Genomic DNA, 17625 nt, shown 5'->3' on the forward strand with positions numbered 1-17625 from the left:
AAAACATCAATGAAGGGTGATTAGTGCTGGATAAATGACTGATGGTGTCACCACTGCCTGTCCCAAAGAAGAGAGCTGTCCTGGCCAATAGCAAACTGGTGCTGGACAAGTGGTGCTTTGGGGTCTGATTGAAATAAAATTCACGTTCTCATTCTCAGCTTTTGATCACCACTGGCCATTACATCAGCCTGTGTCCCAGAATCCCCCAAGCCAGGACTGTTGTTGCCTGTCCCCATGCCAAACATTCTGCTGTCTCTTACTGGTGAGGGAGGAATTAGAAAATGGGCAGGTCTGGAACCAAACAACAATTGCACTTCAAGATCCCCTGGTGACAGCAATGCTTTCCACTGTGTGCTTGCTGTAGGTGGATAAAGGGCCTGGAAGAGGACAAACAGGAGACAGATGTACATTACAATTCCTTGACAGGAGAGGGCAACTTCAACTGGCGCTTTGTGTTCCCATTCCACTACCTCCCGGCAGAGAAACAGATGGTGGTTACCAAAAGAGAAAACATATTTTCCTTAGAGAAGACAGAACGCAAAATACCTGCTGAGCTGGTGCTTCAGGTGTGGGATTTTGAAAGACTCTCTTCAGATGATTTCTTGGGTAAGTACACAATGGACCTGCCTGAGCTCCATTTGAGGTCTCACCAGACCTCTGTTCTGCAGAGGAATGCACAGAGTGGTGTCTGAACCCCTACTTTTGCTTTTCTCTTTCTGAAGCACCACACTGCAAACTTGCACATTTCTTGTAAAGCCAATAATTAGGTCAGATGAGAATGCCAGGGCAATACAAATGAATGACTGACAGTACAGAGAGATCCTCAGCTGCTAAATTCCTCCATGGATCTCACCTGGAAGCTGCTATTTGAATGTCTTTGTGTCTGTCTGCTCCCTGAGTGTTGTCAAACTATTTCTTTCTCCAGGCACTCTTGAGCTGGACCTGAATGGGTTCCCTCGGGCAGCAAAGACAGCCAAGAGCTGTGACTTGGGCACAGTTGTGGCAGCAAGTGAGGAAAACAAGATCTCCATATTTCAGCAGAAGCGCATCAGAGGCTGGTGGCCTTTCATCAAGGCTGGGGAGCTCACGGTGAGCAGCTCACTACAGATGAACAGCTTTGCTCTGGGACTAATGTGCTAATTTTGGATTTTGAACAGCCACCACTGGCAACCCATAAGATTCCTCCAAATACTTTAGTGGTTCTCCATATATTTGTTCAGAAGAACCCAGGTAACTGAGTACTAAAGTGCCTTTTCAGGTGCATTCAGTTCCCTAGGGGGACACAGACCAAGAGGTACCAGCTACTCATTTCCAGTAGTATATCCCTCTATAAATTCACCTGCTTTGGTTCTTTTTTAGGGGTTTCTTCCCCTGTCTCTAAACTTTCATTGATTCTCCAAGGGTGTTCCTAAGGCTCACCATTCCTTCACATTTCTGTCTATTCCAGCAAAAAGAATGTTTTAATGAAATGTACCATCTTCAAGTTCATTGCCTTATTCAGCTTGAAGTTGACTGTGTGCTTTCCATGGATTTAGTGAATGAACTCCACTTCCAAATCCCAGATTTACTTCCCTATTCTACACTCTAGTACAATTGATTCCCTTTCTCCCAGTCCACTTTAATCTCTCCCTTGCTTCCACATTTATAACTTTTATTGGCATCCTTCTTTCAACCCTGTTCTCTGCTGAGTCACAGCCAGTGGACATAGATCAACACTTCAAATCAATACCATCCACAAAGGTATAGGGTAGGAAAATTGCAAATATATGTAAAGTCATTTGTCTGTTTTTCATCCATCACAGGTTCTATAAAGCTGCTTTGATTTATCCACTCTGAATTGTAACTGGACTCTTTAAATCCCAGCCTCCTTTTGTGAGCTGAGACCTCACAGGTCAATGGCTCCAGCACTTGTGACTGGCCGAATTTCCCCCTGCTGATGGATTATATCTGGTCTGTGTCACCAGCACAGCTTCCAGCTCAGACATTCAGTTCTGCCAGGATGTGTGATAGATAGAAAACATGGGTTTTTTCAGATGAATTACATGATAATTTAAGAAGCAGAAAATGTATTTGCAGGTCTGGAAGAAAATATCTGACCTTTCTTTCCTACAGTCATTGAGCATAAGTCAGGAATTTGTGCCTGGGTTTTCCTTTGTGCTTTCTCTTCAGCTGCAAAGACTACCTTATTTTCCTTAACTAATTTCCTTTGCCCTCAATTGGTTCCATCATTTCTCCACAAGACAAATCCTGCTGTGAATTAGTGATAATAACCCAGGACTGGATGCTTACATGTTCTCTCTCTGATCCAGGGCAAGGTGGAAGCTGAGTTTCACTTGGTCACGGCAGAAGAAGCTGAAAAGAATCCAGTAGGCAAAGCTCGAAAGGAGCCTGAGCCCTTGGAAAAACCCAAGTGAGTAGGAGCTCATTAAACTCATTAAACTCATTAAACATGCTGGGGCAGGGGCATTCAGCAGGAGATGGGGAAGGGCAACCACCTGACCTCCTTGCAGGACACCTTGCTGGATTTTCTTCTCTTTCCTGCTGCAACCTTCAGCAAGAAATTGTGCAGCTTATGCATGGCACTGCTGCTGGCAGCACCTTCAGTTTTGCTGAATGCCTTCCTGTGGAAGCCCAAATAAATTGCATTGCTGAGCATTTGTTTGGGCTCAGCTGGAATTCACACATGAGCTCATTCCATAGCTGACCTGGCACATGAAAACATCTTAAATCATCATAGCTTACACATACAGACAACATCTCAGTTTGGCTACCTATGAAGATCAGTTGGATTATATTTATTATAGTAATAATAGAATCATTTAGGTTGGAAATGATCTTTGAAATTATTGAGTCCAACCATTAATCCATCTCTTCCAAGTCCATTGCTCACTCATGTTTCTAAGCATGACATCTGCACATCTTTTAAATACCTCCAGGAATGGTGACTCCACCACTGCCCTGGGAAGCCTGTTCCAATGCCTGACAGCCCTTTTGGTCAGTAAATTTTTCACCAATACACAATCTAAACCCTCCTTGAAGCAACTTGAGGTTATTTCCTCTCATCCTGTCATTTGTTACTTGGAAGAAGAGACCAATTCCCAACTGGCCACAGCCTCCTTTCAGGTGGTGTAAAGAGCAATAAGATCTCCTCTGAAGCCTTCTTTTCTCCAGGATGAAGATCTCTAGTTCCCTCAGCTGCTTCTCACAAGACTCGTGCTCAGACCTTTCACCTGCATCATTGCCCTTCTTTAAGCACACAAAGGATGTGACTTCTATCTCTAATTTTATTGTTCTTCATACTCAAAGAATGAAGATGCTTATTTTTTCTGAGGACATTGTAAGTGTTTTAACAAAGGCAAATGATCTAGAAGAAGCAATTTATCTTTCAGTATTTGTCACATCTAAAAAGTATCAGCTGAGTTTTTTGCATTCAGGAAAAAGTTACTTTTTAATCTATTTTGGCTCAAGTGCTTTGTTCTACCAAAACACTTGAGCAGTTTTTTATGAGCTGGATAAAAAAAAAAGAGTGTGAGAGACTGATGTTATGTTTCCTGCTACAAAATCTTCTAAAATTCAATTGCTAATCTTAATGGTAATGACTACACATTCTGTTTAATTTTGTTGCTTTGAGATACATCTCAGGATAAACATGAGAAAGGAGGAAGCAGCATAAAGGAATTATCAGATCAGAGGTATCAGAGCATTGTTTAAAACCGGCCTTGGAAAGACTTGAATTAATCACTTCAACCAGCCCCTTTACCCAAAGGCAGGATGAGCTTTGTCTGACAGGTGTCTGCTTGAAAGCTTCCCAGTAATGGAAACTGAAGTGCCTCTTTCAGAGGAGGACTGGGATAGCTCTGAAATGCATGTGGTGGAAAGCAATCAGCCTAGGGAGTTTTAAGAGGGAGTGTCAAGTGGAATAGAGAAGGATTACATGTCCAGAAGGTTGTCCACAGGATGCACAAGGCACTGTCTTATTTTCCTCTCATTTTTTGAGACCCAGCCCATGCACCCCTGGCTGCCTTGGGCTCCCTTGTGTTTTCAGCCCAAGGGCATTTTATCTGCAAATGTGCTGCTGGGCCAAAAAGTTGTCACCAGCCTGGTGGCCTCTTCTCTGCTGCACAGCCTGGAGGTGTTTTGACCCAGAAGCCACAAAATCAGAGCCTTCCTCCAGAACTTGCACTGAGCAATCAGTGGTTTTTGTGGTGTGAATACACAGCCAACATATGGCTCAACATAATTCTACTCATAACTGAGATATATGCCTCAATTAAATCAAAAGTAGGGTGGGGATAGTGTCATTGACACCTCCCATCTCAGAAGCAAAACATTCAGGCTCCTTTTGTAGCTGCCCATGGTACAGGTGGAGGAGTCTCCCATTTCCTTAGCACACATATCCTGAGACATGAGCTGGGGAAAGAGATGACTTGGCCTCCTGAAGGTCCTTCCTCCCCCCATGCAGGCCACCCATGAAGGAGTAGACTGAGCACCCAGGCTTTAAAGCTAGGCAGAATAAATCCTAAGGTTACTAAAGCAGTATCAGCATCCGAACAGTAAAATTTATTTTAGCTAGACACTCAATCACTGGAAAGAAAATTAACTGTTGAAGACATAGTATGCCTCAGTTTCATTAAAGATATTAAAGTTTACCAGCTCAGTGCCCACAGATCATGCAATATGTGGTTCATACATGCAGCTGGGAGATAAAAAATAATTGATTCTACCCTTCAAATGAGTTCTCTTCAGGAAGGAGTGGATCTCAAGGACCTCTTTTCTCAGGACCTCCAGATCTCTATGCCAGTACTGCAGATTCACTCAATTTTTTTTTTGCTTATGATGTAGGAACACCCAGAGAAGCAGAGACATTTTCAGATTTTTTTTTTTTTGTGAAATTATTATTTTTAATTAAGAAACAAAATAATTTCAAAACAAAAAAAAATTTTCTAGGAGCTACAGACAGTAGCAGACTCAATAATGTGCCAGAGCAAAGGTGGACAAAGATGAAATGTCTGTGAACTAGGGGGAGGAGCATGCAAACAAAGAATAAGGCTCAATGAGTGTAATTTCCTGCTGGCCAAAGCACTGTGAGATCATTTATCTCTTCAATTCTGCCGATCAAGGCACGATGCCTTTCCGGATGCAGTGTATATATAAATGCACTGCTATAGCTGGTAATGGGTTCTATTGGCCTCATTCAAAAGGAAACAAATTAAATAAGCAAGAGTCTGGCTTTCTTTTTTCTTCCAGCCTTTAAAGGTTATGAAAAGTACTCAAGCAGTTGGTACATGCAGACTGAGGGTCTTGTTACTCTAGTAGTTTTAATCTTCAGGGTGTCCAGTTATTTAATAATTCCTTTTAACCTGGAGCGCTAATTTGATTATTTATTTCTGAATAACTTCCATCTCAATAAAAAGCTCAGTCTTTCATAAAAAGACATTCAGTTGGCCTTTTACATTCACAGACTTTCTGTGACATTGGCATTCACTTCCACTGGCTTAATGCTGAGTTCACTAGATAAGACTTAAATTCCTAGAACACCTTTCTGGAGTGAGACATGGCCACAGCTACTTGTGACCCTCAGTTAATTTCATTCTCCTCATTGGTGCACCATCTGCACAATTCCAGTGACATTGGATAAGAAAGACAACCTGCCCAGGTTTTGCAGGTGTTAATGTTGCCCAGCCCCACTGCATTTATCAGGCCATCCCATTGGAAAGCTGGCAGGTGCTGCCTTGGGTAGGGCTGCTGGAGCAGCAGCCCAGTGCCCTCCCAGTCCAGGTGCCATGCCAGAGGAGACACCAGGCCAACATTTTTCCTAAAGAGAACACTGTTTCCTCTCTGTGTGTAGTCAAATTTGTTGTGTAGTGGGAAGAAACTTCTGGGTATGGAGGAGTATCCAATATGGGGCAACATCTGGAAAAACTTGGATTGTGGGAGGCAGATATTCTCCACTGGAAGAAGGTGGCTCTTCTTTACGTACACAGGCAAACCATCCTGGTTTCATTTCATCATTTCCTCTCTTCTCGAGGCCTGTGTTACATTTCCTTCTGAAAATACACCATTTTGGGCCACATGCTCAACCTGAGCTGGCTCTGATTATTATGGCACCTTGATTATCACTGTGCAATCAGACTTTTTGTAGTGGCTCATTTTGTAGTGGCTTTTGTGATGGTAAATTCCTTGAAATCACTAGAAAGCTTTTGTACTCAAGTTTATGACGCCTGCATTTCTTCTTTAGGGTTTATCATGATCTTGTTTTCAATTTTGAACCCTGTACCATGATATAAATTGAAGTATTTATGATGTGTGAGCTGGAATTTCTTTACAAGTTGTGTGTGGAGCTTGGGTCGGGGAATGGGTCGGGGAAGGAAAGTCACCCAACAGCTTGTGAAACATGGATGGACATTCCCCATAATCCCTGTAGTGAGTTCCAAGGAGCTAAAGGTCCTTTTTAGACTCAAATATATATTTTGCAGTGTGATAACTTTGGAAAGAGATGGTTTTACCTTAACAAAATATTTTCTTTTTCTTTCTTCCCCTTTAGCCGACCAGACACATCCTTCTCTTGGTTTGTAAACCCTTTCAAGTGTTTGTATCACCTGATCTGGAGGAATTACAAGAAGTACATCATCATTGGCATAATTCTGCTTATTCTCGTTATCTTCCTGGTTCTCTTTATCTACACATTGCCAGGTGCAATTAGTGAAAGGATAGTCACAGGAACAGGGTAGATCATGGCCCTCATTTTAGTCAATCAAATAAGGAAATTTCTGCTAAAAATAAGTAAGGCAAAAAGAATTCATTAACCTTAAACACATCTCATTCCTTGTAAAAAGAAAAGTAACTATTCACATCAGAAACTGGAGCTCTCAGAATAGTGGAATGTCTTCTTTGAATGCTCATTCAGACCCATCCTTCAGGTACATTATCCTTCATGTACATTAATGGTGTATATTAATGATGTACATCCTCACTGCTGCAGCTTTATTGACATTATTTTTGAAAGTGTTGCTATGCACCTAAAATTGAATTTAAGAGTAAATTCTTCAATGCTATGCAGAAATTAATTTCTCAGTCAAGTGCTTATTGTTACAGATGTATGATTAAATGTGAAGGTCAAAATCTTTACACAAAGATAAATGTATAATACGGTCTTTGCATAGTTTTGTAATTAATTCTTTTAACTGTTTTTAATAATCTTATAATGGCATCATTATTTTTAGATAAAAGGTATTATTAAAAGAACTCCAAGGTTAAATTGTCTCATTTGATGTTGTGTAGAATTTATCCTGCTCCTCTCAGTAAAAATGCTGTGCTCTACAAAAACATCTCACACACTCATAAATGAGCTAAGTGCCAATGACAGGGATGTAGTAGCAGAGATTGAAAGAACTTTTTCCAGCTGCAAATTGAATGTGCTGGTGATCTCTGGGGAAGAGGGATCAAGAAGATGAAGACTTGTCCACGGGCATTGTGGTAACAAATGATCCTTGCAGAGGACAGGGAACAGGGGAAATCCTGCTGCTTGAAAAGGAAAGGCAAAGGGCAGTGGAAAAGAGATGGACTGCAGAACAGAACAAACCATGGAGTATTAAAGAAAACAAGGAATAAAACCTTACACTGTTGTCAATGTGAAAATCCTCATCCTATTTAAGAGTACATAAAATGTCGCCCGTATCATGCACAAGGCAAGGCTGATAACTCAGTGTTTCCACTTGGCCTTCAGATGAGTGGTTATGAATTTGGAATAGCCATCCAAATCTCCTCCAGTGTCACCCACAGTTAGATCTGTTGTAAAAATAGCATTTGTGAAAATGCTTTCCACCATGCACCCCTCACACAAAGTGTGAGCACCCTTTGCACATTTCAAAGCATCAAAAGGCAACACAAAGGGATCCTATAAATGCTGGTAATTCTGCCAAGCTCAGGGTGCAGGAATAGAAAATCAGACAGCTTGATAATTCTAGAAGCAACTTATGAGGAAGCTTGTTTGGTACTGCTTGTACCTGGCCTGCCAAGGCTGTGCAATCAGCCTCTTTTCTCCTCTGGCCTGAGCCACAGGTAATTGCATTAGTCTGGAAAATGGGTATCAGTGAAACTTCCCCAGACAAGACATCTCACCTTTGAAAGCATTTTAGAGGCTTATTTTGGATGGGACAACTTGCTCTAAAAGTGCGTTTTCCCCATCCCATTGATGACAGAGCCAGAAGGCTAAAGGCAAACTGAAAATATCTCATCCCTATTCCATCCCGCAGACCCTGACTCTGCTTTCCTTCTAAATTTCATTCTCTCAATATATAATAAATATAACTAAATTATCCAGATATGTGAGTGAGTATAGACATGTGGCAAAGGACCGCAGTGGGTGAGTTTTTCTGTTCTATTTTCCTTTAGAAACTATTATTTTGACCTAGAAATTAAAACACAATTACATGGTTAAATCTGCCCCAGTTGAATGTAGCAAGACAATGATGTGAAAAGGTGCTGATCACCCTTGAGTCTCTCTTCATCTCATATCCCTCTGCAGCAGGCCATTGTCTGGTGCAGTCTCTGCTCACACACCATGTGTGACATATTCCTCTGAAACCACATTTTCCAGTTTTGTGCTATTTTGCAACTGAACCTGTATGAACCAGAAAACAGAATGTTGTTTCTCCTAATATATTTCATCATACCATGAATTTTGGAAATGCAACTTAAAAGCTCCAGTGACAGTAAATAAAACTATTCTGGTGCAAAATATGAGAGATAATTATTAATGACTGGATATGTTGTGGCAGCCAAAAAGGCAATGAATCTGAATTTTTTCCTTTTTATCAGGTCAGAGGTCCTGGTGCTGCATGGCAGCTGTTGTGTTCATCTGTCCTTACTCTGCTTGTTTGTTCTTGATGCTCTGTCCTGATTTTTGCAGAATGTTCTGTGCCTCGCTCCCAGTCTGCAAACTGCACTGGACTCAGCAGATTGGTCTCATAGTGACTAATGACTATGTTAAAATGACTTTTATATTTGGAAGAAAGAAAGCCCTTGACAAGGTGATATGAGAATTTTCTTTCTTCATATTTTAGTCACAGAAAGGTTTTTGGTTGCCAGGCAGAGCTCTTCATTGCTCTGTGTGCCAGCTGCCAGCTCCAAAGGGATTTTTATCATCTTGGCTGAATATCCTGCTTGCCATCAGCTCCAAAGTGCAGAGCACTGTCTACTTCCAGACTAATTTATACTTTTTTTATCAGCTATTTGTGGCTAGGGAAGAGCTCAACCCAAGATCTGGTTCAAGCCTCCCAGACATCTGGAATATGACAGCCACCTCTTCTTTCCATTTTCTAATTAATCTGTCTCAATATCAAACAAATAAATTTTCATGTATTTTCTATGGAGAAAGGATCATTTATAAAACCCTTCCAGACAGCCTCTCTTTCAAGCACTTCTGTAAGCAGCTATGAAGACTAATCAGAGCTGCACTGATGAGCAGAAATCTGTGTCTACTTCCTGGATGCCTCTGCCGTGGCTCCAGGACTCCACATCAGGAACAGAGGCCTCCTTCATTAGGAACAAGCCAGAAGGATTTATGGATGTTCCTTCCCTCTCTCTGACTGGAGAGTGGCCCTGGCTGAACTCTCTGTGATGGCACTGCCAGTTCATTACCTGGCTAATTCTAGCACCCTGGCATTCCAGAGCTCCCTGCCCATCGCAGCTCAGCTCCTCAGGAGGGCTGTGCTTGACCCACTGCTCCCAGCAGTGCCTCCTCCTTTTGCTGCAGGAGTGCCTGGAGCTCTTTCCCGAACACCTGGCTCCTGCCAGGGAGCTCCTGGAAAGCTGCAAGGGCACTGCAGGCAGCTGCTGCCTCAAATTGGAGTGAAGGGGAGGCTGACAGAGGGCAGGGAAATCTCCTCCTATTTACATGCCATGTGCAGCCTGCATTTTCCCTCACCATTCAGCTACTGAAAACACAGCAGACCTGTAGGTGATATCAACAGGTACTGTAAGATTTCTTACCCAAGTGTCTTTTAAGACAGGCACATACAGAAATTGGGTATCCACTAGTGGGCAAAATCATTGGAGAATCATTGGAGATTGGGAAATACGGTAAGATATGTACAAACTTATAGAACAAATACAGACCAGAAACCTGTCAGATGTTTACACTTCTGGGTGGGATGGTCAAACAGGATAGTTGTACTACCATCACCTTCTTCCAGTGGATTCCTTTTCCTTTAGTTCTTTGTCATTCTCTGAAGTTCTCATCCATTGAGGGTCTGTGTTTCCTCAATCCCTGAATGTCGTGGGTTGACAGCCTTTATCCCAATATCGTGTGTTGTGTCTGGCAGCTGTGCCTTTTCTCTCTTCCCCCCCCCCCGGCCGTCTTGCTGTGGCGGGGCGGGGAAGAGAGGGGGGGAGTGTTTGACCAGGCCTTTTTGGCTTTTGGCTTTTTGCTGCTTGGCTTGGCTAGCCGCTTTGCTTGCTTGCTTTCTGCTTTTTGCGCTGTTTTTTTTTCTTTTCTTTTGTTCCCTCTTTCTTACCCTCCCCTGAAGATACTGGACCGGTTCCGGACCTGACCTGAGACGTCCAGGACACCTGGAGCTTGCAAAAGAAGCTTGAAGCCCTCACCATACACAGTCTGTTTCTTTCCTTTTCTTGTGTTGGGGAGTGTTCTTTTGTTACTTGTAAATAAATAGGTTTTGTTTTCCACTTTGCTCCTCCGAGAAATTCCTTCCCAAACCCGGTGTTGGGGGAGGGGTGGTTGGAGGTTTGTTTTGTTTTGGGGGGCTCCCTTTTGGAGATTTCCCCTAATTTGTCCTAAACCAGGACACTGAACCAACGCAGTCAGCTACCCTGGGACATCTCAGAGGAATCCTTCACCCACTTTTCTACCTCCAGCCAAGGTGGCTACAGCTGGTCCTGCAGCCTCCTTTGGAAGCTCTTCCTCTCCATTCTTCATCCTGGATCAGGGCACCTCGCCCCCATGAGCAGTGCTTACAGCTGCAGGCTCCTGCTGGGCCAAGGGACATATTCCAGGCACAAGAAAATCCAGAAAGGTTTTATGTGCCCAAAGAATGCTGGCATACACTGTTCAGCTTTGCTCTGCTGCTTAATGACAGATTTTAGAAAAATATTAGGAAAAGAGCCAAATGCAAAGACTCATACAACATATGAGCCAAGAAAGGATTTATTTGTTTGTTTACTTATTTGTTAGTGATGTTTCTTTTCCCTGACAGATAAGCAATAGTTAATCCTCTCCAGGAACCAGCACACAGCTCTAATATCCTGACAAAGCACTGGCCTGTCAATATGGCTGTACAGCAAATAAACATTGGCTGCATTTACTGCTTGTGATGAACTTTTAATTAGCCATAGCAATAAAACCTCACCACAGCACTTAACAAAACACTTTTCAAAAGCCTCTTGACACTGTCAATATGCTCTTGGCTCTTGGTGTGTGAATAGTTTCACCCATGAGAGCAGCTTTGCCTCCAACTGATGGCTCTTTGGGGCTGGCACCCACCATGCAGATGGATGTACACAACTTGTGGAAATGTGCTACACCACAGCAGCTTCAAAGGCTGTTTCAGTGTGTGGAACACAACTGTGGTGAAGACAGTGCAGAAAAGTCAATATATTAAGAAAAGAGTGATAATAAGAGCAACACTTTAGGAGGATTTGTTCTGCTCAGTTAGTGCATTTCTTCCCCTTTGTTATCTTTATTTGGAAATGGTTTGCATGCCCCAAGCTCTGCTTTGACTGAATGCTGATGGTATTCAGCTCACACAGATATTCCATCAGCATCTATGACCATAAAGTAGATTTGCACATGGCTCTGGAAACTGGATTTTGATGTACCATGGCCAGGTCTTTCTGTTCTTGGCACAAGGAGCTGCAGCAGCTATTTGTGAGGAGCACTCATGGACTGGGTATTTAAAATGTGACTATGGAGGATGGGTTTCAAAGCCAGGCATTCTGATTCTCCCTCCCAGGGCCATGATAGGGAGTTGAATAACCAGGGCTGTCCATGTGATTCTGGCTCAACATCTACCACTGGTGATAGAGGTGCCCTTGAAGGACATGCCCACCACAGACCTCTGCAGGGTGGAGCCAACATGTGCTGTAGAAATAGTGTTGGAGTTTTGGACAGGAAAGACTTTTCAGACTGGAAACTGAAGCTGGGATGCTTTGTCAGAGTATTTGTTTCTTTTTTATAACATCTATGATGGAGAAAGGAAAGATGGAAAGGCTTAATGCTTTCTACTGTCTCCACAGGTTCTGGTCACGGCCTTTTCAGTTTGTAAAGCCAAAGATTGTGCAGGCAGATAAAAAAGGAAAGTTTGTGAGGAACTATATTTGTAGTTCAAATTGTATTACAGTCCTCTAAAATTCAAGTGACTGTAGAGCCCCTACAGACCCTCAGGTCAAGAGCCAAGGCATCTTTTTCTCCAAAAACCTCACTTTCCCACACAATATCTCTAGTTTGGGAGCTGAAATATTATAGATCAGCTTTAGTGGTTCCATTTCCATTTAGTGGTTTGAGAAGTCAGCTGGATTTATGGAAAGGGAAGCAGAGCCTGATGAAAACTTGGTTTTAGTGTCTCTGTCTGGACTGTGAGCCATCAGAGTCATCTGCCCACCCAGCAGCAGCTGAGTTCTTCCATCAATCTTTGGGGGCTTGTATCATAAACACTCTAGAGTGTGAGATCTTGTGTAGCTGGACTGTCCCTTGCCAAAGCCTTTCATTACTATGTTGGGCAAATTGTTTCCTAGTAGATGGTAGGTTTTCCAAGGAGCTCTTCCCATAGGAGCCACAGAGGAAGGTTGCACCTATAGATCTCCTGCCCCTGTGGTCACTGAGGTGCTGATTTAATTCCCTGTGGCATCTCAGTCTGTGTCAGACCCCAGGTAGTCCATTGCTTATGCCACACACAAAACCTTTTTTAGGCACAGAATAAAAGAGGTCTGATAAATGCCTGAAAGGTTGTTCTGCTTGGTTATTATTCAGATATGCTAATTTATTCATGGGAAGAAAATGATCCTGCTGCACACAAAACTAAACCCTCATGCCTGCAATCACATTTCATTAGCTTCACAAAAAAGTTTGCCTTTGAATTTACTCCCATTCATTTTGCTGCCCTGTAAGGAGGTTCCTCATGAGTCCCCATGAGCATCCTGAGAACTCCCAGACAGGTCTGGGGACTGACACCTTGTGAGAGAAATGTCAGTTCTGTGTTGGAGTCTGGTCTTGTAATGGCTGCAACCTTTAACAAGCCCTGCTGGTCACACCCTGCTTTGTTAATTGAACCCATCCAATGGGGCTGAAGGACAAGTGATACAAATCTTACCTGTTCATTACCTTTGGGTGACTCCTCGCCTCCAGACCTCTCCTCTGCATCCTTCAAGGGCACAAAGTTTTTCCTGCAGTCCCTGATCACAAGACAAGGTTTCCAAATCAGCTTTCACTCGTACTAAAATTAAACACTCACCATTGCCAAGTGGCCTTCTAAAACTCCTGTTTCTTCTCCCCTGTGCCACCTGTTCCCACTGCTGCAAGAGCAGATAAGTCATTCCCTCTTTGGAAGAAAGCAACCTCTTGGGTTCTTCTTTCATTTTAAACACTGATGGACAGGCTCTTCTTCCATAAGCAATGGAAAGCAGACACACACTTGATTTATCTGTGCTCATCATTGCTTCCTGTGAGGCCAAGTACCCACAGCAGGTTAATTACTGAGCCTGTATTATCAACTTTCTTCAGGTATTGGCTGTAAATTAAAATATAAAATCAGGGGGTTCACACCTCTACTGTCCACGGGACTGGGACACCTGCCTGCTTGGGGAAAAGTGAAATTTAGTTTCAGAAAATGCATTTTATGAGCAGGTTTGGCAGCCCAGACCTGGAACCCAGCTTCTGCACATTCCAAACCACAGCAGAAGCACAAAGGAGGAACAGCTCCAAACTTCCCAGCTGATCCTGCTACCTCCAGGTTTGAGAGCAGTTTGATCCCAACAGGAGCAGGCTGCCCTGTGGGATGTGTGGTTGAGGACAGGCTCTGATGATGCCAGGGCTCCTCAGCACTGATCAGGGTCTGACAGCAATAGCTCAATCCTACATGACCTGGTCTCATCTCAGCTTAATGAGTCTGTAGGCAGTTCAGTATATTTTACAAGTTTTTCAGAGGCTATGGTTGATTCAAAACCACTGCCAGTTTCTCTTGTAACTGAATTAAATAAATTATGATCACTGTATCAGAAAAGCAGGCAATATGGGGTGTTTTTTCAGTGCTTTTGAGAGAGCAAGGCAAATTTATCAACAAAAAATGTTCTTTTAACCTGGGGCAGCTGGCAAGTACTTCATATGGGACAGCTCTTTGATTGCACTGCTTGTAATTACATTAACTCAGAGCTTTTATCAGGCTCTTGTTATATGAATGTGCATTACTGTGATCTTTTTTTAATCCATCCAAATACCTGTCATCACAGGCCAATGAGGTCCTTTATTCAAGAATCCTTGTGAGCTGGTTTTACTTTACATACTTCACTGAAAAGGAAGCAAACCAAATGGGGCATGTGTTGCATTTGCAAGGCATCTGCTGAGCTGTGTGCAGCTGCAATGCATCCTGCTCACACCTTGCAAAGCCCTGATAATGAGACCCAGCATCAGAAAAGAGCCTCCTGAAACACTGGGATGCCACAGCATTCATGCTCAATTAACTAATTAACAGACAATATGGCTTGTGTGGTCAATCATCCCTGGCACAGCTTAAACATTAAACTGAAATGACTGTGTGCCAAAGCATCACACAGGAAAGCAGTGCTGCTCTTGCTGAGCACAGTGGGAGTTGAATTCCTGGTGTGTGTGGGGCTTGGGACTGCAGGATTTCAAACAGTCAGCAGACTGAGAGTGAGTGACTTTGCTGCTGAAGGCTTTGGAAAAAATCGTCTGTTGGTTCTCATCAAATATATGTGCTTCTTACAGCTTTATATGTTGGAGGAAACAGAATGCACAGAAAAGAGAGAGCCACTGTGATCAAATGCTCTGCTATAAAAAAGCTGTAAGTAGCTCCAGTATTCCACATTTCCAGACTTTTGTACTGCAGGACTCAACATGAGGGCTGGGGGGAAAAAAAACCCTCAAGAAACCTCTCTGGAATAAAAACCAAAACAATCTTCTCTTAACTCCTGCAGTGTAGCTGCAGCCCTGGAGGTTCATTTCTCCCATCAGGCTCTCATGGGGCAGGTCTGAAGCAGAGGTGGCATGGAGGGGCATCACCCTGGGGCCACGAGGGCAGGGGCTCCCATGAGAGGCCCTTTGGCACAGGTGAGGTGGGGCAGCACTGCAGCCACAGCCTGTGCTCACACCCACCACCCTTCCTGCAGCCCCTGCTGCAAGGATCTCACCAGCCCATCCCCACCAGGACACCTGCAGATGCTTATCCAAGCCTGGATGTGAGCTCTGGCTGCAAAGAACACCTTATGGGACAACTGAGATGGGGCAGGAGATGCCACAAAACATTTTAGCAGTCAGGGGCTGCAGAATTGAGCCCTCCTAGTCTAGAGCATTTCAGTGCTGAAAGAAGGAACAAACAGTATCCAGCAGAGTAATTCAGAGTGCCATTGGAGAGAGAGCTCCTGAGTTCAGACTGTGCAGCAGCACTGACCCAGAACAAGCTGTTCTAATACCCCTACCAGTGAAAAATCTGTGGTTAGGAGATAGGGATGTAAGTGCAGATCCAAGTTTAGTCCCAGACTCAGTCAACCATTCATATTTAGAGGGTTACATGGCACAATTCTTTATGTCCCTTAGGTAAGATTTCAGGGTTTAGCATGCAAGCCTCTGTCAGCCTCAAGGTGTAACATCTACATCAAGGATGCATCCCTGCACCAGGGAGATCATGTCACACAGCCTGCTGCCCTGCAGGAGAATCCAATGGACCCTGGACTGCCTGCTATTTATGGACTAGGGTGATTGACTTAGTCAGATTTACACGCCTGCTCTATTTTGGCACATGCTCAACTAGTCCTTGGCTGTTGAACAAGATTTATGGCCCTTAATTATCTTGTTTTTCCCTCTAAGCCAGATGTGGCCTTCATGACCACCAGCAGTGGCTATTGCATGAACAGGAAAAGGGAGAGAGGGAAGCACACTGACACAGGCAGGGAGGTGGTAAAACCCTTCACAGAGTTTGAGGCACTCAGAAAGTGTGCTCTCATTTAAATCAAAGAAAAAGTTTGGTCTCTGGTAGTGACCAAGTTAATGAAAAACCTTCCAGCTGCTTCCTCTGTACCCCACAACACAATAAATAAAGAGTTATTGACTTCCCAGCAGGCTCTCTGTGTGTGGGCAGGTGTGGGAAGGAGCACTTTGGACAACTCCAGCCTCTGCAGTAGTGATGTGGCTCTCAGCCCCTGCAGAGAGACAAAGCTCAGCAGGGCCGTGGGTTTCCCATGGTGTCAGTACAATAAATTCATCCCACAAAGTGTGAGTCAGGAAATCAAAAGGAAAGCCTCAGCCTAAGAAGACTCTAGAACTGAGTGGCTGCCCAGGAGGAAAAGAGAGCTCCTGATACATTTGCACATTATCCCTCCAAGACTGTATTTTGGAGCCTGTTTTTTGGTTAGAGCAGATGGTCCAAAATAACAACAATCTGAGCCACCAATGCTGCCCTCCTGCCACAGGGAAGAACCAGCAAGCAGAATTCAGGTGCAGCTGGAAAGGGGGCCCATCACACATAAAAAGAGCAAGAGAGAGTTCAGCCACAGCCCCCACAGCAGGGACAGGAGATGTTTGGTCAGGGCTAAGACCTCAGAGCTCAAACACCTTTAGGGCTCAACCCTGAATAGCAGCACTCAGGAAGAGGAGTGCCTGAACTCCTTTCTGTTCTGAGCCTCAGGGCATCTCAGCAGCTTCCAGGGAAGGAGGTTTCTGTAGAGATAGGACCTGAGGATGCGTTCATGTAAGTGAGTTTGGGTTTCATTTATCCTGCCTTTCTCTTCTGTAATCTTTTCTCTGAACTAAACCTGCCATGTTCCCCTCCCTGCCTCACCTTGTGAGAATTCTTGGGAAAGTGAGAAGCCTGTGCACCAGGGGAGCTGGAGAAGTGCACAGCAGCACCACTGGGACCTGCCAGCCAGGATGAGAGAGGCTGTGACCCTTGCAGAGCTCCAGAGGCAGCTCCTGGGCAGCTCTCCCCAGGCCAGCTCCCAGACAGAAGTCCCTCTCCAGCAGCTGGGGCACAGCTTCCAGCTCCAGCACCCTTCTCTCATTGTCTGCCCTTGGCACATGCCTCCCTTGTCTGAGGGAATGAAAGGTTTCATGCAAGGCACTCCTCAAAGCACTCGTGTTTTTCCTCCTACAGAATGTATTTTCTGTGAGGCTGCTGCCCAGGCCCAGCACAGCTGCCCCAGCAGGTATTTCTCTCTCTCTCTCTCTCTCTCTCTCTCTCTTCTCTCTCTCTCTCTCTCTCTCTCTCTCTCTCTCTCTCTCTCTCTCTCTCTCTCTCTCTCTCTCTCTCTCTCTCTCTCTCTCTCTCCACATGGGCTGCACTGCCTCATCCCAGCCATGCTTGGGCATGACCTATCTGAGATAACACAAACAAAGTAGGAGTTATCTCACCTCTCTATTTCACCAAGGAAAAATACCACTAC

General features: G+C 44.0%; 1 protein-coding gene across 1 annotated transcript in view; it reads left to right on the top strand.

The window, feature by feature from the left end:
- Positions 1–6731, top strand: part of FER1L6 (fer-1 like family member 6) — a 63749-nt gene extending 57018 nt beyond the window's left edge. Inside the window, exons 38-41 of the mRNA XM_058026643.1 lie at positions 365–606; positions 926–1089; positions 2310–2410; positions 6545–6731. Of these exons, the coding sequence (XP_057882626.1) occupies positions 365–606; positions 926–1089; positions 2310–2410; positions 6545–6731 (694 nt within the window). The remainder of the gene's footprint in view (positions 1–364; positions 607–925; positions 1090–2309; positions 2411–6544) is intronic.
- The last annotated feature ends 10894 nt before the right edge of the window (positions 6732–17625 follow it).

Source organism: Melospiza georgiana, chromosome 1 (assembly GCF_028018845.1).
Source record: "Melospiza georgiana isolate bMelGeo1 chromosome 1, bMelGeo1.pri, whole genome shotgun sequence".
Taxonomy (NCBI): domain Eukaryota; kingdom Metazoa; phylum Chordata; class Aves; order Passeriformes; family Passerellidae; genus Melospiza; species Melospiza georgiana.